Here is a 24,183-nt window from a genome sequence, read left to right as displayed (position 1 = left end):
TAAAGCCACTGTATGAGAACAAAGTTCCCATAATTTATTGGTCACCATGTATTTCTGTATATATCCTTAACTACTTGCATCGAAAAAGGACACAATTCTTAAATGGTTTGATGATTTACAGTATCGGTTCTCTGACAATTGGCTCATCCTCACCATTTTTTAAAAAGATAATTAAACTGCACATTTCTTCTTTGGATTCACATAGCGTTAGAATAGAAACTTTTAATAATATTCAGCTTATTTTTAAAATTTGTTGTCTCCCCCCAAAAATTGCTTTATTCATGGCTTGATGCCTTAATCAGCCTCTTCACAGCTGTATCCAGCATGCTGAATCTGCAAGTTTTTTATTTTTAAATAATGACATTTTCTGGTGCCATCTGAAAGTAAAACACTTAAAAAAACCACACACAGAGAGACAGCAGAGTATGCTGTATTAGATACACCTCCAGCAAACTGGAGTGCCCAAAGCTCTGTAGCACATACAGAGCCAAGCAGAAAGAACATTCTCCCACTCTAGTTTTTATTAATTTATGTACCACAATGCCAAAATAATTCTGGGGCAGGCAATGTATGTTTCCTTGTAGAGCCTCACAAGTACGCAGGTTCACCAAATTAGGGCAATTCTATTGTTTCTGGCCACACACAGAAAATTGAGACGAGAATTTTTATTTTTATTTAATGGGACAGCCAGTCTTCTAATTAGGCATCAAAAAGCCCATCTAGAACTAGACACCCATTTGTCTGTGTGCATGCAAACAGGGTCCTTGTCCACTTTCCCCAACTGCACCCCTCCCTGCACGGCAAGCAACTTTTCAGAGTTCGAAGAAGTTTAAGGAAACTTGTTTAGCTGAGGCACCGAAACACTGCAGTTTGGGAAGAGGGAGTGAAACAAGGACAGACCTTCCCAAGAACATCTACTCAAGCTTGTCCTCTTTGTTTGGTTACCTTTATAAACCCACATAAGCATAAACTTATTTCAGACACCGTCATCCCCAACCAAAGCTTGAATAACAACCAGAAACATAGGTGGTAAAGTCTTGTATATGTCTACTGAGAACACAAAGGGAAACAAAACTTTACATTCCCATTAACAAGTGAAGACCACTGGCAGCAGTTGAACTGTTTGTAACTTGATTCATGTCCTTCCTCTCCTGCACCTGACTCCTGGCCCTGCAAGTTCCTTTTTGTCATGCTGATGCCATACTCAGTTTTTCTAGGAAGTCCATGTGCTTATTCTCCAGGGCTTGCAAAAAACTCTGGATTCTCTCTTCCCGTTTAGCTCTGCATTCCTGGAGGAGAGTCCGCCGTCTCTGCGCATCTGTACAGGATGCAGAACCTTCCTCTTTCAGCTTCTCCAGCACACAGATCTTGTCATTTTCCATCTGCTGCCACTTCCTTTCTTCCATGTACAAATCCCTGGCTTTCTGAAAAGAAATGGCATATAAGTTGGTGAAAAATGAAGCAAGTCAATAGGGGGAGAGTCAATGTGGTGCCGCCCAGATGTTTGCGGGACTACAACTCCCATCAGCCCCAGCCAGCATGGCCACTTGGTCAAGGTTGATGAGAGTGGTGTGCCTTAACATCTTTGAAGTATCTCACTGGCTTCCCTGGAATAGAGAAGCAAAAATTGCTGGAGAAATTTGCTTCTGTTTGGTTCCCAAATGCCTCTCCATCTCTCCATGCAACAGCTCCCAAAAGCAAGCAAGCAAGCAAGCAAGCAAGCAAGCAAGCAAGCAAGCAAGCAAGCAAACAAACAAACAAACAACACCCAATCCCTGATGCTTCTCAAAGTTAGAGTTTGCTCCCTCTTCCTAAAATTATTTTTCTTCCATACACACTCTCACCAAGCAATTGCATTCCATTCTATGGAAATGCATTTGTCTTGCCACATGCAAAAATTCAGTGTATTTGGTGACTATCAAATATTTCTGCACTTCTGATTTTTGACTAGTATTTAACTGAAACAGAAGAAGACATCTGACCCACTTTAAAATCTACCCACAATGGAAAAGCTATCAGAACCATTTCAATAGGTCTGTTCTGCATATGATGAACACTGAACATCACCCAATGTCTAAATCTGTTTCTAGATCACCTAATACCATTTTCACTAGGGGCACATTTGGGCTTAGTTACCTTTTATGATGATGTCATATATTTAACCATTTTGGTATTAGGAAACTTATTTTTACCAGCTTTGAACTAATTCTACGGTCTACCCATAAAACAAACTAGGAGGACCTCACTAAATCCTACTCAAAATTTGATCTCCAGAAATTGGGACCTATTATTATATTATTCTTATTTATTAAATCTTGTGTTCAGCCCGTGAATATATAAATGACATGAGATGCAAAGAATTTTTGCTCAGGTGTTACAGTTGAGATGGGGAATGCTTGCTTTTAAAGCAATAAGGTTTTTTTTTTCTTTTTAAAAAACTGGCACAATTCCCAGTCTTTTAAGTCTTAAGAAAGTCAGTTAACATTCATAATATGTTGGTGGGGAGTTCTGGGTTTGCCAGATTTGCCTCAGATTTGTGCCCTCTGGGTGTTACCTGCAGAGCATTGTAGTTCATCTGGAACTGAAGGACAGCCTCCCACAAGTTCCAGAAGGAGTAATCTGGCCACAAGACAGACTGGAAAACCAAGCATGTATGAGATGTCTGCAGGAAGAAAGACAAGGAGTTTAACAGGCAGCCTGCAGAGGGAAGAACACCACAGAGTCAAGCAACGTTGGCCAGTGAAATTATTTTAGCACAAACCCACAAAAGGCCTTTCATCCATATGCTACATACATTCCTATTCATTGATTGCATGGGTTATGTGCAGATACTTTGGACCATGCTGGAATCCTGTAACCTCAAAATTCCACTATAAGAATGTGAAAACAGGGCAGAGAGGTGTTTAGCTCTGCACTAGGACCTTTGCAGTCATGAAAAGTGACTTCCCCGTTGCACCACTGCTGCTGAAAGGACTGAGGCTGTGAGGACTCATTCTAGAGTGTGCACATCCAATACCAATTGCCATTGCACCTCAATATCCTTTTGGCAGCGAAGGGAGCATGATCAGTCCAACACTACACCTCTAAAAAGTTTTTTGGGTTTTTTTGGGTGGGGGTAGGAGAAGGAAGGGCATTGAGCTCTAAGGATGTATGCCTGAGGTGACAACCTGTGGTCTACTCTAACACTCTCTCTCTCTCTCTCTCTCTCTCTCTCTCTCTCTCTCTCACACACACACACACACACACACACACACTCCAGTGGGCTCCCTGCTGTGATACCAAAAGATATTTGTGGCTCCCTCCAAATTTCTCCATAAAAGAAGAAATTAAAAAATCCTCTCCTCTCTCCACCCCAACAGCTCATGTAGGTCCCTCACCGTACTATTGTGATGACAAATGGCTTGTGTCCCTCCAAGCCACCCCCACCCCAGTTCAATTGGTCCATTTTAAAACAATGACTTTAACACTTACTTATAACAATGGTTTTGAATAGTCTCAACTTTATCTAGAAATATCTAAAATAATTAAATCACCCGTACAAGCTTCCCCACAATTGTCTTTACGGAACAGGATGACTGTTAACATGAAGGCTTGTTGCTCTAAACAACCTTTGGCATGGATGCTAACTGCAACCAGGATGGTTTAAGAACATATGGACTTCAGCTATTGCAGGGAGGGGTGGTGGTGGGGATAACACTGTTTATCCAGAGGGATGGATGATCCAGATTGCTGGTGGGATTTTATTTCTGGTGGGATTTTATTTCGCAAGCTTTGGACTTAGATGACCAACATTCACCATCCATGCCAGCTCAGGAAATATGGATGCCTCAATTTAGACTGGTGTGTTACCATTTCTTCCTCTTATCCTTTTTTTGTTTGCTTGCTTGTTTTCTGTATAGTATGATGTGATACCCTGCTACTGAACTTTTGTTTGCTAGTAACACTTTTTATGTTACAATAAAAATAACAAAACAACATTATGGGGGAAATGTTTTGGAAGGCAGCCTTGAGAACTACAGTTCTTGTTGTGCACATTTTCCCACTTTGGCCATACCTCCTGGACAACCATGGGGTCCATGTGGCCCTCTGCCTGGAAAAGGTTAGCCAACTCTAATGCAGGCCAAAGAGCACAGATTCTTGCAGGCCTGCTTCTTGCAGTCCTTTTTGTAGCAAAGCACACCCCTCCTTTTCTGCTGGAAAAAGGATCATGTTGCAGGAAACCAGCAGGTAGAATGACCCTGGCATTTGCAAAGCAGGGTGAGTGCTGCACTTGCTTCACATTCAACCTACACAATTCACTAGCCTCCTAAACATCAAAATGATAGGTGCCTGTTTAATCTCAGCTGATAACCGATTCCAGAAGGCTGTAGCTGCAAGACTCAAAGCCCAGGTTCTAGGTACAGGCTAAGTGCACCTCTGGGACATGTGGTACTCCCAGAATTCTCCAGCTGAGGGGTGCAGTTGCCAGCTAGGGATATATGGGGTGAAGAGGTCCCTTAGCAAATGGGACATGGAAATCAAAGGGGGAATCCTGAAAGGAAATTTCTCCATTTATATTTCATGCTTTAGCATAAAACGAAAAGCTGTAATTCAGGGGCAGCTAACCTGCGGCCTTCCAGACACTGCTGGGGTATAGTGCCATTGTCCTTGACCACTCAAGGTGGGGCTGTTGGGAGCTGGACTTCAATGGCATCTGGAGGGCCATAGGCTGGCCACTCCTGCTGTAATGTTAGCAGTATCAGAAGAAGAGCTCTGTTGGATCAGACCAAAAGCCCATCTAGTTTAGCATCTTGTTCTCAGAGTGGCCAACTAGGAAGTCCACAAACCTCCCAGCAACAGATATTCAGAGGCATATCCATGGCTTAGGACTGGCACCTGCATGCAGCTTAATCCAGAAGCTGCAGCTAGTGCAGAATGCAGCAGCTAGGTTGGTTGTTGAAGTATTCTATTGAAACCATAAAACACCTCTGCTGAGGGAGCTGCACTAGCTAGTGTTACAGTTCAAGGTTTTGCTTTTAGCATTCTAAGTCCTAAGAAACTTGATCTGGAAGGGAGACCCTTGCCCAATATAGCCCTACCAAGCTACTGCTCTTCTCAGATGCAATAGTGTTGAGAGTACCATATGCCTTAACTTGCACTAGAAACCAGACTTTTGGTTCTGCAGTTCCATTTCTCTGGAATCAGTTCCCAGCCGAAATCAGTCACCAGCATCAAGCTGCCTAGGCGCCTACTAAGTACATTTTTGTTTCAGAAGACTTATTTGAGGCATGACCCAGTCATTTATGCAACATCAGTTTTATATCTGAACAAGATTTTTGGAGCCCGTAGGAGTGGCTTTATTGTTTTTAAAGCTTGACATTGACTCTCAACATTTAGCCCTGATCTGACAGCTCCTTTGTTCACACTGGAATTCCAGTACGTGATGCAGGACTGTATATCTTCGATTGTATTTTTATTCTAATGGTTTAATGAAGAGAGATTCAGATTCCACCCCCAAAGCTGAAACGCAAAATCTTTCCTGAAACCGTACAACAAAATCCCCAGAGCCAAAGTGCTAAATTATTTCTAAACAAGACCAAGCAGAGCAGAAGAGGTGGATCTCACTCTTCCAACCTCATGGGTAATTTCAGTTCACTGTTACCTGCCAGAGCATGAAATCGCTAAGTCTGACTTCTCCGGAAGTCCTTATTAGGATGTCTGGATGAGGAGATTTACAGGTATACAGGCACTTGTCGATCAGCGACTCTGATACATCACTAAGAGACACAAAACTTAAATTAGGGAGGCAATGTTTATCTACAAAGTGGAATGCACATTAGGTGGACCATGAAGACCTTCTGGATCAGGCAAAGAAGAAGAGGCCCACTTATTCCAGCATCCTCCACTGCACACACTGCAGCCATGCATATGCCTATGGCAAAACTCCATAAGTGGTACACATGGGTATCAACCCTCACCTGCTGTCGCTCCTCCAACTGGTATCCAGAGGTTTACTGTCTCTGAATTCAGGGGTAGCCTACACTCATCATCATGGCTAGGAGGCAGTGGTGAGGCTCCTAGCCATGAAGACTAGAAAGACGGCACCATGTGCTTATTTCTGCACCTCTGGATCTTAACTTTAAATGATTCCATCCGAGTGCCAATCTCCTTAAAGAAGAAAAGGAGGGCACAGAGAGCAGCATGGCCTACCCACTTAGGAAACTGCCTTCCCCAAGAAGCAAATTCCAAGCATTTTTCTGAAAGCACTGAGGACTTTGTTTGAACTTGCTTTGGGTGCTAAGGAGTAAACTGGCACAAGATACATTTGATAAACATGTTTCATATACGATCAGACTCATTTTATTATTGTTTCTAAAGTGTGGAGCAGATTCTAAAGGGCACAAGGGAGATGTGCCCTTTATTTGGAGTTTCTAAACTCCAAATAAAAAAACAAACAACTCTTGAATCTATACTAGCACTATGCCTAATTGCCCATTCTTTGTTTATGGCACTTATTTTTCTTTCTCGTTTCAATACTACTTTTCCACCAGAGAAGAATGCACCAAATAGGTGAAGAAGAAATGTAACACAGTTACAACCACAAACACAAAAAGGCAATACAAAGTGTACCAGCATTTAAGACCATGACATCTGTAAGCTCATAAACCTAAAATAAATCCACTTGTGTTTTGTCCTCACGCCCTCCAGAGACTTGAAAGAACAGGGAAGTTCTAAAGAACCAGCTCAGTGCATGGAAAAGCCTTGTGAATAAGAGTAACTAGCATGCAGACTGTGTCACCAGCCTCCTGGGGGCTGGCAGAGAGAGATGGAGAATTCTGCTCATCCTCTTTCAGCCTGATTTGGTTTCTTGGGTTTCTGTGCCAGGTGTGGAGGTGCTCCTCCTCCTTCCCCAGTCCACATTTGCCTAAATGGAACTCCATGTGCTTGCCTACATGCAAATCCATATCACCTATGGCTACCAGACTCGTGCTTAAAATACAAGGCTAGCACAGGAGGATGGCATGTGGTGAGCCTCTTGAGGAGCAAAATCCACAAGAACGGCACCACTGCTAAGGTGGTCCTGCTCCACTGATGTAAAAATTCCTATGGGTCTCAATGACCAGAATACTTTTGTATGTGGAGAAGCCCCCACTGCATCCCAATGGTCCTCCATCCCGCAAAATAGTAGTTTTGCAACTGTGCCCAGGTGGTGGGTGTAGAATGTAAGACATTCCCGGGTGACACTGATCAGTCAGCAGCTTTCAATACACTCCACAATGCTATCCCCTCCTGAAGGGGCTCTGTGAGATGGAAGTCAAGAGGTGGAGTATTGTGGTAGTTCCAGTCCCATCTGCAGGACCACTTCCAGAATGTAGCACTGAGGGACTTTCACTTGGCCCTGAAGCAACTGTGCTGCCGAGTTCCATTCTGTCCCCCATGAGCTATAGGAAACCGCTAGGAGGGGGTCTTATGAGGATTTGAGGCTTGAATAGCTGAAAATCAGTTTTCATTTAGAGAAAGGATGGGGAACCTCAGCCCTGAGGCCAAACGCAGCCCCCTCCAGGCCTCTTAGTGGCTCTCAAGACTTGTATGGCTTAGGAAGGGGTGCAGCCTGGGACATGTCCCCAGCACTGCTTAGCAACCTCCTATTGAGTACCCAACGGTCTGTTTCATGCTGCTTGTTGTAGCATTTTCTTGCTATGTGTTTGTTTTGTTTTTCAAATAGTTTTGCTTGGTTTTAAAAAAGCTATATGGGCAGGTATTTGGGACGGAAAGGTGGCACACTGATTTTTAGTACACGTGACTTCTCTCAAGAGGTTTGGTCGCACTGGCGCAGGCCTCAGGGCCCTGCAACTATGATTTAGAATGGAGTGTGAGAGGTGGAGGGGTGCCGAAATTTGGCATCACCCAGGGCACTGCTGAAATTTGAGACCCCAAGATCCACCACTGCTTCTCTAAGAACATTTAAGGGGTTTCAGAATGGCATTGGACTTCTGTGGGAAGGCCCAGACAGTTGCAGTGGAGAATGTAGACGAGGAAGAGGCGTAGGACACGGGGAGTAAGTCAGCGTGATGCTGGTGGACTACAATCCCATTATCTCTGACTGCTGGCCATGCTGGTAGGGACTGATGGGAGTTGAAGTCCAGAAACACCTGGAGGGCATCATGTAGGCTAGCCGTGCGAAAGTATGATTATGGCTGTGTACAAACAGACTGGAAAACTGTAACCGGCATGAGCTTTCCTCCTGCAGCATCAGCTTTGCTTTCCCCAGCCTTTCCCTAAGCAGCACAGGTAGAGCCTGCGACTCAAGTCCTGACTGCCAGCTTGCCCTTCCGCTGAGGCTTCGGATTTCACGAATGCTTTGTTTGCATTTCCAAGAGCCTTGCATATTTATGCCCTCCAATGTTTGCTTAGTGCTTTAAGGTTGCTGGTGTTTTTTCGTGTGTTTTTTTTTTTTAAGGTTTTCATGCTTTGAAAACTGCTCTTCATGATTGACACAATGGCCAGCCAATCAGTGTACAGGAATGTGCTCCAAGGAGTGGCGGTAGCAGCAGCATGGGGGTGGGGGATGGGAAAATCTGGCTTCATGTGGGCACAAGGGCCAGATAGTCAGCACTAGGACGATCCAGCTCCTTCTGCCCAGCCTAAGGAACAGAGCTCAACCTGGGACTGAAGATGGCATGCCACAGAGTGGATGCTTCCGCAGCAGCCCCATTGCGGAAATCAAACATGCAAGGTTACCTGGGTTGAAGCAGTCCTTCTTCGACCCCCCAAGCCAGCTCTTTCACCGCATTGCTAATCTCTTGTCTTGATGTGTATGCAATACAAATGTTCAAATAACACCTTTTAAAAATAAAGAGAGAAGAAAAATGACGCACGGTGTTAAGGAAGTTTTCCTCCCTCTCTTATCATACCTGAACTTGAGTTCATCCAATTAAAATGATAGTCTATTCTGAATCTCCTCCTAAAAGGAAGCTGAAAGGAAGTTTTTAATGTTTGATGCTTTATTCTATTTTATATATTCTGTAAGCCGCTCAGAGTGGCTGAGGAAACTCAGTCAGATGGGTGGGGTATAAATAATAAAATTATTCTTCTTCTTATTATTATTACTAAGGTAAAGGTAAAGGTACCCCTGCCCATACGGGCCAGTCTTGACAGACTCTGGGGTTGTGCGCCCATCTCACTCAAGAGGCCAGGGGCCAGCGTTGTCCGGAGACCCTTCCGGGTCACGTGGCCAGCGTGACAAAGCTGCATCTGGCGAGCCAGCACAGCACACGGAACGCCGTTTACCTTCCCGCTGGTAAGCGGTCCCTATTTATCTACTTGCACCCGGGAGTGCTTTCGAACTGCTAGGTTGGCAGGCGCTGGGACCGAGCAGCGGGAGCGCACCCCGCTGCGGGGATTCGAACCGCTGACCTTTCGATCGGCAAGCCCTAGGCGCTGAGGCTTTTACCCACAGCGCCACCCGCGTCCATTATTATTACTACTACTACACAATTAAAGGAAGCACAAAGGGTTCATAATCCACACAAAGCCAAGATATGGACAGGCCCAGGGTTTCTGATACAATTGCAGAGAGATTATGTACAGGGAGTGGCCTGTCTTAATACCTCCCTCCCCCATTTCGACATTAAATACAGACATGCACAATGAGAGTAATGAATGATCACTTGGTTTTTGTTCAAACATCTGACAAACATGCCCCTACTGATGTTCTGTTTGCTTTTATGGTCTTGTGACGACTCCAGTAAAAACCATGTTTTAAAATGGCAAGACTTTGCAACAGGACTCACGTGTTGTAGTGCCTCGTTGCCAGCACAACTTTGGCAATTAGTTCCTGGATATCTTTCGGCAGGAGGGGCAGGTCCCCGAGGATACGAACACACACACCATGTCTCTCCAAGTTCTCCCTAAAAGGGAGAAGAGGAAGAGGATGGAGGAATCTGACTAACACAACAGACAAGACAAACCCCAGCAATGCCAGCACATACAGTATACAGTCAATATTAACCACCACTCAGTTATTCAGAGATTCTGCTTACATCTTGCAACATGACACATGGAGGAGTGGGGGAGAGAAGAATACAAGTCACAAGGGTTTTCCACGTAAGCAAGAGTTGGATCTGGGGCCACGTGAACAATGACAAGGCAGCAACACATTTGAAACTGTCCTGCCAAAAGCTCCAAAGATGTTTACTATATCATCCAGCAGCCGTGATTTCAGCTTACAGTGGTAACTTGGTTCTCAAACGCCTCGGTACTCAAACAAATTGGAACCCAAACACTGCAAACCTGGAAGTAAGTGTTTCAGTTTGCGAACATTTTTCGGAAGCAGAACATGCTCCGTTTTGAGTGTTATGCTGACTATTTGAGTGTTATGCTGACGATTTGAGTGCCACACTTCTTTTTTGAGTGTTACGATTCTGATTTGAGTGCCACACTTCCATTTTGAGTGTTACACTGAGGTCTGTCTGTTTTTGCTATTTATTTTGCATTTTTGTGGCTCTTTTTTGTTTTGTTTTTGTGACTGTGTGGAACCCAGTTCAGCTATTGATTGATTGATTGATTGATTGACTGATTGATTGTGTGACTGCAGTACATTGTTTATTGCTTTCATTTTATGGATCAATGGTCCCGTTAGATAGTAAAATTCATGTTAAATTGCTGTTTCAGGGGTTGTTTTTAAAAGTCAGGAACGGATTAATCCATTCTGCATTACTTTCTACAGGAAAGCGTGCCTTGGTTTTGGAACGTTTTGGTTTTGGAATGGACTTCCAGAATGGATTAAGTTTAAGAACCAAGGTTCCACTGTACTTTAATGAGCTGTGAATGAACAGCAATGAAGTGTATTGTGTGGGTGTTGGTTTTTCAAACCCATTGCATGGGAAAACATTAATTAATTTAGTCTACTGACTTTTACAAGAGGGGACCAGGGTATCTACACAGTTGCACTTTGCTTCAGCCTAGGGTGGAAGGCAAAGGTGCTCAATCCTGCCACTGCCAGGCTCCACTGGCTAAGAGCCCCAATAAAAATTATTGCTTTCAGGGTCCCAACTGAATGCCCACTCTTCTTAGACGTAACCTGAGAAAAAAATCATATAATCAGGTTTACGCTACAGTAGGAAGAAGGCCGTTCATACCCACCCTAGACTAGAATTATATTTACTTTCATCTTGGTCTAAATTGGAGCAGCTCCCCCAAGATTCTAGACAATTTAATATACACATTAAGCACCTTAATTGTTTCACTTCAGAGGAAGGACACACACTGAAGCTCCAAGAGTGCTGTTTGGGTTTCTGTTTACTTCCTTTACTGGCTGTCCCTCTTATCTTATCTGTTGCTTTATACCAACAGATAATTTGAAAATATAAAAATTCCCAATAAATAATAATAATAATAATAATAATAATAATAATAATAATAATAATTTATTATTTATACCCCGCCCATCTGGCTGGGTTTCCCCAGCCACTTTTCCCAATGTAAATTATATACCAGCTAGCAGGTTACAGCCAGTTGGGTTAATAATTCCAGTCCTAACAACCTTTCTTCCCATAGTTAACCAGTCAGGAATTGGCAAACTCTGAAGTTTCACTTCAAGTACAGGACAGGACAGTATGAAACATACTTTATAATTCATGTAATAGCTATCATATGACATTTTTCTTACATTCCACATACAATTATTCTGTAATCCTTATGCACAATCTTGTGGAGTAGGTTACAGCGATTATCCCTATATAAACAGCAATGGGAATGGGGTTTGGAGCTTGCCCCCAAACCACCCACTGAATTCATGGCAGCTGACTAATCTGGGGATATCCTTGTTCACAGCTCATTCTCTTAACCATCATGCTACCCTCATCTCAATGATAAATAACTTTGGTTTAATTATTTACTTGTGTTTTATTTTGTATTTTATTATGTGAACCGCCCTGAGATCTTTTGATGAAGGACAGTATATAAATTTTATTATTAAATGATGATGATAACAATAACAGTAACAGGTCGGAAAGCCTGTCCCCCTCCAGATTTATTTAAACCCCAACTTTCTTTTCTCATGGCATACATGAGGTTCTCAGGTGGTTATCCACCCAGGCACTGATCAGAGCCTTGCTCAAAATCTGCAAGATGGTGGTCCTCATGTATTTTCAGACCATACCCAGAGGCCATGTGGGCACCAATGGTTGGGGCTGAGGGAACTGAGAGTCCAGCATCATCTCTAGAGGACCTTCTGTCTAGTATTTCTTCAGGTCAACTGTGTGTTTGAGAAAGCAGGCATTGTTGCGGCCTGTGGAAACTCGATTCCTAATGGCCATTTTCATCCGGATAATAGCACAAGGATGTGGAATAATCCTCCAAACTCTCCATAGTCCAGCACAGAACTGAAAAGAACCCAGTAAGTACCCACTACTCTAGTTTCTTTCTGCTGCTCTGTCAATATACACTAATGGTCTATTTGACCCTGTAAAATTCAAAACACAACCACATTTCTCTTTTTATCCTGGTCCCACTAACAGCTGTAATACAGTCAAGCAGCAGCTATTCACAGGAAGACCTCTAAAAGCTCAGGCTAGTTTTATTTTATTTCGTAGTGCAAAAATATGCAGAAACATGAATAATATACCTATAAATATTATACCTCCAGCTTTCTTAGCTTAATTTGTTGCAGGAAGTTAACAATGGGACAGCGAAAATTGATTTTATGCGATTTAATGGTAGCCAAGAGACTGATACGGATACATGATCTCCTTTTGATAATATGATAACACTTGCAACTGATGAACAGACTGCTTACAGACGTAGACTCTGCTTGGATAAATGATAATATTTGGAATGCATTTATATAAAATGTGGTAGGCTATTAATATTTACATTAGTGTTAGACTAATATCAAATTTATAAAAGAATGTATGGGTTAGGGCAGGGGTCTGCAACCTTTAAGACAAAAAGAGCCACTTGGACCCGTTTCCGAAGAAAAACAACAACTGGGAGCCGCAAAACCATTGCGACATTTAAAACAAATATATCTCCGGAGCCGCGATCTGACAGCGGGCGGGGAGGTGACGTCGGGACGGTGCGTGACTAATGCACGCACCGCCCCCATGTGACATCACAGCCAGTACAGCGCCCGCCACAGTGGGGAGTGTCGAGGCGCACAATGCGCCTCCTCCCCTCGCTAGTATCCGCCCCGGAGCCACGGCAAAGGTGTAAAAGAGCCACATGCAGCTCCGGAGCCGCGGGTTGCAGACCCCTGGGTTAGGGTATTGTTGTATATATTCATATATCCCCCCCCCCCTTTAGAGTTTTGTGCCTTTTTTTGTTTGTATCACTTTATTGCTTTATAATTTAAAACGGTTCAATAAAATATCATTTTTTTAAAAAAAGATTTGCTGGTTTGTTGCAAGAGAATGGTATGTAAATAATTTTATAATTATGAATTAATAAATGTTAGAAATGATCACAAAAATTGTAATAATTTGATGCAGGTCTCTTTTTTGCTCTCATATTATCACCACAGGGGTTAATTAGCCTACTAATGTTTATGTGATCAACACTGCTTTGCAACTGGCCCATGCATGTACATTTAAGCTTTTAATTGTCACAGTCTCTGTTTTTCCCATTTCAATTCCCTCCAATGTCACTGTTGACCAGATTTTCTTTACCTCCATCCACCATCACCCCACAATGTGCCTACTATGGCACTTCACAAAGTAGACACTAATCTGCTAAAGCTTATGCCCTTGAAATTATATACTGAAAATAAAATAAATGGATGAAACTTTGGGAAGGTATTGTTCCAAAAATAAGTTAAAGCACAGCAATATTCCATATCCTCAGTTACTAATCTGTCAGTTCACAGAAACCTCAGCCATTTCCCTGCAGAATTATACAAAAATTTTAGTCACTAAGGAGACTGACAACTAGTGTGACATTTGTTTCCGTATGTACCTACCAAGACTCTAAAGATCTTCACCTGAGGTCTTTCTCCAAATTACTAGGTGAAATGTGGCAGGCAAGCAATGAAGACGGGGCCTTTTCAGTGGTGGCACCTCAATTATGGAATAATTTCCCAAGATGTTTACCTGGCAACCACCTTGATGTCTTTTTTTGGCAGCAGAAAAACCTCTATTTCCCCAGGCCTGTTAATTTGTTTAAACTGCTAAGCTGTTTCTCTCTCCACCAAATGATTTTATGCTGCTTATATAGGTTATTATTGCTTTTATTCAGTGGTATCTTGTTTTAATTTTAATAAAAGGAATATTTTGCTTAGGTAAACTGGCTTGGGAACATTTGTGGGAATGGCAATTTATAAATATGTAAAACAAATAACCAAACCCTGCTTCCAACCATTTGCCTTTTAGACAATACAGAAAAGCTACTTTAGAATCAAGTATATAAAAGCTACTTTAGAATCAAGTATATTTACTGCAATTTCCCCCACCAGGGCAAAAATTAATGCAGGATTAATTCATGGGTTCTTTCCAACTGACTTTTACTCAGAATGGACCCACTGAAATGAACGGCTTTGACTCACTTAGGTCCATTAATTTAAATCGGTTTGTTCTGAGTAAAAGTCAGTTGAATACAATTCAATGTTTCCTGCTGGTGACAGAAGTGATGACTCAAGTCAGGCCTAGCTTTTAAATGCATGCAGAAATACATCATGTTCCTTAACAGCAAATGAGGGCAACCTGTGGCCCTCCAGATCTTGCTAGACTACAACTCCCATCATCCCTGACCATTAGCCATGCTAGCTGGGGCTGATGGAAGTTGGAGTCCAATGACAACTGGAAGGTCTCAGGTTCCCAGCCCTGGACTTGCAGGTTGCGGCGGAAGGTTAGAAAGAAGGAGCTTACTGTTCTTCTAGAAGACGGGTAAATTTTTGCCTTGCCATCTCCATCAGGCCTTCCACTTCTTCCTGGGATCGCTTGAAGTTCTCAATACTAAAGGCATAGACTGTGACTTCCCGGATACCCAGACTCAAGCACCACTGCAGTGTCTGTAGAAAAGGAGATATTTATTCAAAGCCAAAGTGACAACAAACTAGTCACTAAAACTAAATTTTTGTTTTTGGGTCGCCCTTCATCAAATAGCTCTAGGGTGGGTTACAGAAACACACGCAAACCTCTCTCCCCATTTGATTTACGGATATCTGCTAAATAGGTGGTTTTTGCTCCCTTTGTGCTCATCAAATGATCTCTCCAATGACTACTGGGGTGCCACCACTGGAAAGGCCCTCTCCCTGGAGGTTACCCACCTCAATTCATCCAGAGAACCCAAAACAAACCCCCTGAAGCTTTTAAGGTTCAGGTAAGTACAGATGGGAGAAAACTGTATATAAAGTAACTTGGTCCCAAGCCATTTAAGGCTGTAAAGGTTAAAGCCAGCAATTTTAATCTGGACCTCAAAAGGAAGAAATTGAGGCCAGGCAGACAGAAAAAAAGAACAGGGAACAGGGTGATTAGACACACACATTTTGACCTAGCCAAGGCAAATGTGAACCAAGTCTTGAAGCCACCATCTTGGCCTTTGCATCCTAAACAGCCACTTGTCTAGAAAAGGTCCTCCTCACCTGTGCTAGTTTTGCAAATCCCTGTGAATGTCCTTCTATTTTTTTCACTTTGTGCTTTTGAGCGTAACGGCGGTTGCCATCCATGATGAAGGCGATGTGCTTGGGCATTGGGCCTGCCTAAATGCAAAGGGGGGGGGGAGAAAGCAGAGAAATGATAAGCTGTCAGAAAAATGATAATCAAACTCAATTTCAGCCTAAGCATGTATCATGAGCCAGGGCAGAGATCAAAGGTCAGGAGAAACAGGCACCTGCTGACAGCCCACATTCAAACAAGAGCCACCTGGACCCGGTCCTCCTATTCTTGCTTGTTCACCTGTGCCTCATTCTGGCCCAGAAGGGATGAGCAAATAAAGACCTGCTGCCCACTGCTTGTCTGCCCACTGGTTCTGTCTGGCAAGCAAGTGGGTGGTAGCAATAATAGGTCACAGCAATAGAAGTGAGTGGGTAGACTTGCTAAGGGAGGGGGGGCGCAATGAGAATGTATTGCTAATGGCCTCCCAAACCAGGAAAAGGCATGAACTCCCTAAAGGTGAGCACAAAGTGTGTGTGTGTGGGGGGGGGAACGGCCCGAAAATAACAGTTGTGTGCAGAGTGCAGGAGCGACACAGCTGAAGTCAGCAGTACACCTCTACCCCCCAAATTACAGGTTTTTTTTTAATAGTAACTGCTGAGTTTTAGAACAAAACAGGTGGTCCAGAGCCTAATCCTGGCAGATCTAAGAGCACCATAGGACAGCCTTGTTCACATGCTCATAAAGGTTGGCAACCTGCAAATACACACACACACACACACACACACACACACACCAACCTGCTGAGGAATAGTGGAGGAGGAACAGGGAGTTCTGTCCTCCTTGCAGGAGCCCACATTGTTTCTGTGCTGGGTGCAGAGGACAGGCAGAGCCAGCCAACCCTTCTCCACCATCCCACTCACTTATCTGCCTGAAATTCCTTCCTGCCTATGGCCAAAAGAGCTATCCTCAGGGCTGTGGAACCTGCAGCTCTTGGTCAGGCAATACATGGCCCTTAGCCTAATACCAGGTCAGGTGGGAAGCCTGAAGGGAGGAAACATACGGAGTTCTGAAAGTGATCACTACAGAACTTAGAGAATAGTAATTTGTCTGTCCCCTCGGCAGCACACTATTGGGTAGGGGAGAGAGAGGTGGGTGTCCCTACCTATATTTAGCTCTGGCCCATGAGAGATCACTGGCAAGAGAAGGAATGCCACTGCAGAAAAAGGGTTCTCCAGGAGAACCTCTAGGACCAGAATTTCCAGAGGTGTTCCCCTATAGCAGAGGTGGGAATCTATGGCTCATGGGCTTAATGAGACCTGCCAGGCCTCCCCATTTGGCCCATAAGGCTGTTCTGACCAAGCATGCCCACCTAAATGTCATATATGACATCGCGATGTGCGGTGCTTTGGAAGATCTCATGGCCTACAAGATAGGGGATCTGGGTTGCCGGCAGGATTCAGCTCTTCACCCTTCAAGCCCTATAGCATCATACATGCAGCAGCACTTCTAACACTCACATGCAAGCATCCAAGTCAAATAACTAGTGATAGCATCAGCATAACACTTACCTTTATCACACTGGCACAGAATCTCTCCAAGATGGACAAATCTCCTTCTTTTATCCAAGACATGGTCCTCCCTTTTCAAGCAAACTTTTTTAAGTTGAAGAGAAAGGAGAGCCTGAAAGTTATGGGAAGAAAAAAAAAGTTTTATTCATCCTTATTATTAATTAAATTTCTATCCTGCCCTTCATCCCAAAGAAGCCCAGGATTTGGGGGGTGGGAGTGGGAAACAAAGCAGTGAAACAAAATAGTAGAACAATAACATCAAGGACATCTAAAAACAGTCACATATCCTTCGAGTTAATACTGAAGGTCTACCAGGCTTGCATGTTGAGCACACTGCTTTATGGAAGTGAGTTGTGGACAACTTACAACTGCCAGGAGTGATGCTTCAACACCTTCTACATGAGCTGCATCAGGAAGGTTTTGGGTATCACTTGACAGGACAGAGACTCAAACAAAGATGTGCTCTCCCAAGCCCACATTCCCAGCATGTCAACACTCTGGTCTCAGTGACATCTACACTAGCTTGGTCGCGTCTACAGAATGGAAGATGGCAGAATCCACTAGGGCCTGCTCTATGGAGAGCTGGCTTTAGGCACCAGCTCAGTTGGCAGACCATCTCTGTTACAAAGATGGCTGCAAAGGTGACATGGAGGCTGGCAACATTAATCCCGCCATATGGGAATCCCTTGCAGACAATTGCACTATTAGGAGACACTATTAGGTCGTGTATCCATAGCAATGACCAGAGGAAGAATTACTGCTGGGAGGAGTAGAGAGAAGAAATGTTGTGGTGCACCTGCAGCAGCACAACCGGACAATTTCATCTGTCTCTACTCAACAAAACATGTCTCTCCCGTATTGGTCTGTACAGCCACAGCGAGTGCTGTAAGTCTCCAATGGTTTGACTTTACCCACAAAGGTGTACTCTTCCATTGTCTCCCAAGACAGGCGGATGCCAACTAGAACTAACTGCTGGGAATAGTTATCTTTCAGCCATCAAATGCCTTTGTGAACAGTGATGTTTTAAAATACAATCTGAAGACACCGGAATTTTGGGACATAAGGTCGTCTTTGGATGAACATGCATCTTACTGATCCATAACAGAAGGAATGAAGGTTCTCTGGTTCTCCAGCTGTTGCTAGACTACAACTCTCATCATGGCCAACTGCTCACTATACCGGCTGGCGCTGATGGGGAGTCCAGCATCTGGAGGGCCCCAGGGTCACCATGCCTTGTTTCACAGCAGTTATGGAGGAACCTTTGCAGTTTTATTGATTGTAATATGATAGAATATTGGCCCAGTGTATAACCACAGAGCCTAGGGCTTGCCGATCAGAAGGTCGGCGGTTGGAATCCCCGCAACGGGGTGAGCTCCCATTGCTCGGTCCCTGCTCCTGCCAACATAGCAGTTTGAAAGCACTTCAAAGTGCAAGTAGATAAATAGGTACCACTCCGGCGGGAAGGTAAACGGCATTTCTGTGTGCTGCTCTGGTTCGCCAGATGCGGCTTAGTCATGCTGGCCACATGACCTGGAAGCTGTACGCCGGCTCCCTTGGCCAATAAAGCGAGATGAGCACCGCAACCCCAGAGTCAGTCATGACTGGACCTAATGGTCAGGGGTCCCTTTACCTTTTATTAACCTGGCTTTTAAGATCCACCTGCCTCTATGTGCTTTCAGGTTTGTTTGGATTTCTGTTTCAACTGTGTATTCTTACACAAGGCAATTTTCATGGAAGAGCAATATATTTTAAAACCCTATAATAAAATTAACCTCTGCAGAGGATGGCCCTGCCATACTAGCATTGCTAATTGTGCAAGAGTCCATGGGCATGTACAAGGCTCATGGGCTCCTATATAGTACTGCCCACAAAGCTTTGCCACCCTTTATGTGCAAATAAATAAGAATTCAGAACTAACTCCTGCAGCAAAGCAGCAATTCCTCATGTAGCCAGCAAGGCTGAAGAAAAAGACGGTTTAATTGACTATTGTTGCTGTGGAACAATAATTGAACCAGTTGCTGTGGAAAAGAAAGTTTCAGGGTGCAATTCTGCAGTACTCACCTGGGAAAGTCCCACTGAACTCAATGTAGCTGAATAGACATGTACTGGATTGCAATGTCAGTTACATAACTCCTCCCTCAGTAACAGCAACCCCTCTAGCAGCACTGGGGCAAAGGGGGAGAAGGCGTTCTGCCTTCTCTCTTAACAATTGTTTCAGTGGTTTGAAGGCTGTTTCTCTTCTCTTGGACAGTGCCTTGTCTTTATACATTTGCCCAGCAGCCATAGGAGACCTGGAACTCCACATGAAGTAGGAGGAGGAATGCAGTGCCCCCCCGTCCCTCCTCTGCACTCAGCACAGAAATGTAGTAGGTTGCTGCTAGAGGGACGAAGCTAGTCATCCTTCTTCTGCCAACCCCCAGCAAGGTAATAGGGTGTGCATTTGGTTTTTGGGCAGACTAATAACTTTAGTGGGGTTATTTGGAAGGCTGCTACTGGGGCAGTGGAAGGAAAAGGCTGAGGTGGGGTTAGAACACAGCAGAAAAGGAGGGAATGCTGTACTCCATAAAATAAATAATGGCGGCTCCCTGATTGTGGAATGTTCACCCCAGAGAGGCATGTTAGCACCATCACTATCGGTTTTAGGTGCCTGGCAAATACATTTTTATTCACCCAGACCTGTGGACTTGAATTTTTTGCTTCTTTTAGTAGAGCGGGGTTGAGTTGGATCTTCTGTTTTATACATAATACAGTGGTACCTCAGGTTAAGTACTTAATTCGTTCCGGAGGTCCGTACTTAACCTGAAACTGTTCTTAACCTGAAGTACTACTTTAGCTAATGGGGCCTCCTGCTGCTGCCGCGCCGCCGGAGCCCGATTTCTGTTCTCATCCTGAAGCAAAGTTCTTAACCTGAAGCACTATTTCTGGGTTAGTGGAGTCTGTAACCTGAAGCGTATGTAACCTGAAGCGTATATAACCTGAGGTACCACTGTACTGTACAGGTGAATATTTTAGGTTATTTTTCCTCTTGTTTTTACACTAGCTTTTAAATTTGTAGGTCAATTCATGTTCTCCTTTCTGAGAAAAAGTGACTAATACTAATAAAAGTGGCATAATGATAATTATGACTATACAGTAGTAATATAATATGAAGACTATATACACCTGTAACTCAGGATAACACTTTGTGCATCTGATAAAACAAACTGTGGTCCGTGAAAGCTTATGCCATCATAAACTTTGTTTAAGGTGCCGCATGACTTTGTTGTTCTTGCTGCAACAAGATTAACACAGCTGGAAATATGATGGAGGTGTTAGTCATCAATATATCAGTGTTTCTGCTTTATTTTTTTAGCTCTGTTTACTGCTCTTGAAAGCCACTTTGAGAATCATTTGGAAAAGATGTCTAAAAATAAACTTGAAGAAATGTAGCCTAGTTTTCACTGAAGTGGCAAACCTAGGAATGTTCCACTTCAGATTACAAGGCAAGATCTTTCACATTATTGACTGCTCCTCCCCACAAATAATGATGATACAAAACTCCTTGCATGCAGAAAAGTAGCACATCAGAAAGAAGCATTCTAGCCCAGCCCTCTTTCAAAATATATATTTTTGGAGTTTCTCTAGCCATTCCTTGTATGAGTTTCTGAACACACCCAGGAAGTTCCTGGTCTATCCATATGGATTATTTGGCAATATGAAAAAGGTAGTGGGAGGAACTTCTCTAAAGATGTCGGTAAACTCCCCCGTCCTTCTCATAATTACTGAGGGTGTTGGGGAAAACAAGGTATTTCATCAAAAGAGGAAGATGTAATTATTGTCACCTCTCCCATGACAGGAGAAGGAGGAGAAGGAGAAGGAGAAGGAGAAGGAGAAGGAGAAGGGGGAACCCTACCTTTAAAAACAGAAATCATAAAGCAGGTTCATTTTCATGGCCCAACTAAATGAAGAGAGTGGAAGCAAGACATTCCCACTTAGGCCCTACTTCCTAGCGCTCTCTCTCTCTGTGTATAGGTAAACAAATATACACATAACCACCACACATGAATGACCATACTTATCATCAATATTTATATCCTTCCTATAAAGTATCTCAAAGATGAAACCCTTTACAGTTGGAACAGATTCTTCCTTATTCCCTAGTATGTTCCAGGGTTTCTGAAAAAGTGCTTAACAGTTCAACCCTATGCATATCTACTTAGAAGTAGGATATGCTGTAATCCTAGGAACTTACCTGTAAAGTCCAATTAAATGGGGCTTACTTCTGAGTAATGTAGGATCATGTTATTCTTTCATGGGTTGTTTTTTTACATATAGTTGGACTGTTGGGGGGGCTGGTTAGGGAGGGAGAAAAACTGCAAACTTATACCCACTTATCTCAGAGTGAGACCCAGAATGGGGATTACTTTCCATATAGAGTTGTTCTATAAATCTCCAGCAGTAGCATCAATGAAAGAGTAAAAACAACAGGATCATGCCCTGTAAGAGACTTCAGCTGTCAGCCTAACCCCACTTACCTGGGAGAAAGGTCCATTGAATTCAACAGGACTTACTTCTGAGTAGGCATGCTTAGGATTGCAGTGTGACCAATTAGGAACAATTCATAGGCACCCAGAAAACCGCCTCATACCAAGTCAGACCATTGAGCCACCTAGTTCAGCTCGTCTACACTTGGCTGGCAGTGGGTTTCAAGGGAGTCAGTCTCTCCCAGCTCCGCCTGTACCAGGGGTTGGACCAGGGACCTATTCCCATGCAAGACAGATGCTCTACCCCTGAGCTATGATTCTCCCACTTTACCAGATTCATCAAGGGTCAAACCCATCCCAGGGAACAGCGCTGTAGACCACAAAACCTCACACCGCAGTTTATTCGTTCACCACAAAAACTCTTTTGGCACTGCAACAGGCGAATCCTTTTCCAAAAGATGAACATACGGTTCACCATGTCACCCACGGAAACAAACTAAGGAAAGCCATTGGACCTGGAAGGGGGGCCCTCTCTCTTCCCTCCACCTTGAAAGGGGTCCCTCCCAAGACGGAGGGGGCACTGGAACCCCCAAAAGCACCGCAGGGGGCAGAAAGAGCCCCGATCCTTCTTCCCGCCTAAGAAGGGCTCCTGCGTGTTTGTCTCTACAGGGCAGTCGCTCCAAAGGAAGCCCCGCTGAGCTTGACCAGTAGGCGCTCCTCTCACTCACCCGCCAGCCGGGTCTGAAGTTGCACCTCTTGGAGCCTCGGCGGCGGCAGCTGCTCTGCAAAGGAGCGTGACGTGCCCTTCCGTATATGTCACTGCGACTCGACCCGCCTTCCGAGTTACGTCACCGTCTCGGAAGTGCGCGGCGAGCGCGCGCCCCTTCGCAGGAGGGGAGGAGGAGTCCAAGGCCTGGCCCCTCAGAGAAAGAGGGAGTGCGCGTGCGCGCGTTTGGAAATCTCCTGGCCGAACGTTGAAAGATTCGAATTGGAACGCTCGCGTTGCAGCTGCAACGGATGGTGCTCGAAGAGGCTCGCGATATTCTGACAACAGCAGTGGAGCTGGCATACAATAAAAATTTAGCCTAGCATATGCGTATGCATCTTATATCTATATAGAGCTCTGTGTGTGTGAGACACGAAAATCAGTTCTACATACTGCAGTGGAAAACATTTAAATTCTGATCGTAAAAATAATAGTGATGATAATAACATTCTGCTTGATATCAAAACAGCATTAACACATTAGTATCGATAATAACTGCATTAGTATCGATAATAACTGGAAGTGCAGGCAGAGGTGAAACGATAGGTATAAATGGCGGATAAATGGCAAGCTGACCTTTGTTCACCAGCCTGGAAGTACAGGCGAATCGCGTGGCATTATCTGTAGCAGCGACTGCCAGCGCCACCCGAAGTCTGGCTAGATCGTCGGTGGTTTTAGAAAAAGAGTATCGGGAACAGACAGGCCGTCGACCCCACAGTTTGTTCGAAGTAAGTCTCGTGGAGTTTAATGGTGAAAACTTGCATAGGGTTGTAGCCATTATCACTGCTATCATCGTTATCGACAGAGGACGAGATGGTTGGACAGTGTTCTCGAAGCTGCCAGCATGAGTCTGACCAAACTGCGGGAGGCAGTGGAAGACAGGAGTGCCTGGCGTGCTCTGGTCCATGGGGTCACGAAGAGTCGGACACGACTAAACGACTAAACAACAACAATCATCGTTATTATTTACTCAGTCTTTTAGGTTAACTTCTTACAAGTCAATGTGCAAAATTCAAAATCAGTAATAAAAACATGATCAGTTACAGTGTAATGAAATAACATTAAACAGCGCTGCTAAACAAAAGTTATCTTAAAACATGCCAGGATACAGATAAAAACTACAAACAAACCCTCAAACCAAACCAAGATATAACAAAGCAAATGCTTTGTGTGTGTGTAATTATTATTAAGGCATTTTTTTAAAAAAAGATTATTTACTATGAATAATTAGTTCTTCAATTTGCTTGTTTTCCTGTTCATGCCCAATATTTTCTCCCTTTTTTATCGGGTTCATTCAGGAGTCACCAATCTTTTTACACCCATTGGCACACCGGGCTTTTTCAGTGAGTGCTGTGGGCACCAACCTCTCTGGTCATTTCTTTCCCCCCACCACCATGTGAGACACAAAAAGAACATGCACACCACACTCTTCACTTTTCAAAGGATCTGAATAAAAGGCAGATCTAGTAGAATTAATCTGAGCACATGGAGCTGAAAGAAAAAGTAGTGACTCTTCCAACTTTTTTCTTCAACTCTGTTCTTTTTGAGGAAGAAAAAGGTGACTATCCTTTAAGAGTGATTAGATAGGGCGGTTCAGAGGCTTCATGGGCAATAGGGAAGACCTCAGCAGTGGTGGACTTTGGGCTCTTAAATTTCAGTGTCGCCCTGTGTGATGCTAAAATTTGGTGTCCCTTGCCTCTTGCACTCTGTTTTACAGCATTGTTGTGCTGCTTGGCAGCACGGTGCCCAGTGCAGCCGCACCGGTTGTGCTACTCTAAAACTGCCTCTAACCTCAGTATCTTGAAACCCACACTTGC

At 43.9% G+C, this 24,183-nt stretch overlaps 1 protein-coding gene across 1 annotated transcript; it reads right to left on the bottom strand.

The window, feature by feature from the left end:
• Window positions 1-22,465, bottom strand: DHDDS (dehydrodolichyl diphosphate synthase subunit). The gene is made up of 9 exons (XM_028738755.2): window positions 22,329-22,465; window positions 17,138-17,249; window positions 15,557-15,673; window positions 14,841-14,983; window positions 9,774-9,890; window positions 8,722-8,823; window positions 5,642-5,756; window positions 2,555-2,662; window positions 1-1,424 (listed from the first exon to the last, which is right to left on the bottom strand). The coding sequence occupies exons 2-9, from the start codon at window positions 17,198-17,200 to the stop codon at window positions 1,188-1,190; spliced, it is 1,002 nt and encodes a 333-aa protein (XP_028594588.1). The 5' UTR covers window positions 17,201-17,249; window positions 22,329-22,465; the 3' UTR covers window positions 1-1,187.
• Between the last annotated feature and the right edge of the window lie 1,718 nt (window positions 22,466-24,183).

The sequence above is a fragment of the Podarcis muralis genome, chromosome 7 (genome assembly GCF_964188315.1).
Source record: "Podarcis muralis chromosome 7, rPodMur119.hap1.1, whole genome shotgun sequence".
Lineage (NCBI taxonomy): Eukaryota > Metazoa > Chordata > Lepidosauria > Squamata > Lacertidae > Podarcis > Podarcis muralis.
Note: the sequence above shows the minus strand (reverse complement) of the source record. Positions and strands in the feature narration are given on the sequence as shown.

Excerpts from the sequence above, each read along its gene's own strand:
- DHDDS (XM_028738755.2), bottom strand. The coding sequence starts at position 17,200 with ATGTCTTGGATAAAAGAAGGAGATTTGTCCATCTTGGAGAGATTCTGT. Across the intron at positions 2,663-5,641 it reads GCGATTTCATGCTCTGGCAG|ACATCTCATACATGCTTGGT; the intron begins GTAACAGTGAAC and ends TTCTTCCTGCAG. Across the intron at positions 1,425-2,554 it reads TGAACTACAATGCTCTGCAG|AAAGCCAGGGATTTGTACAT; the intron begins GTAACACCCAGA and ends ATTTCTTTTCAG.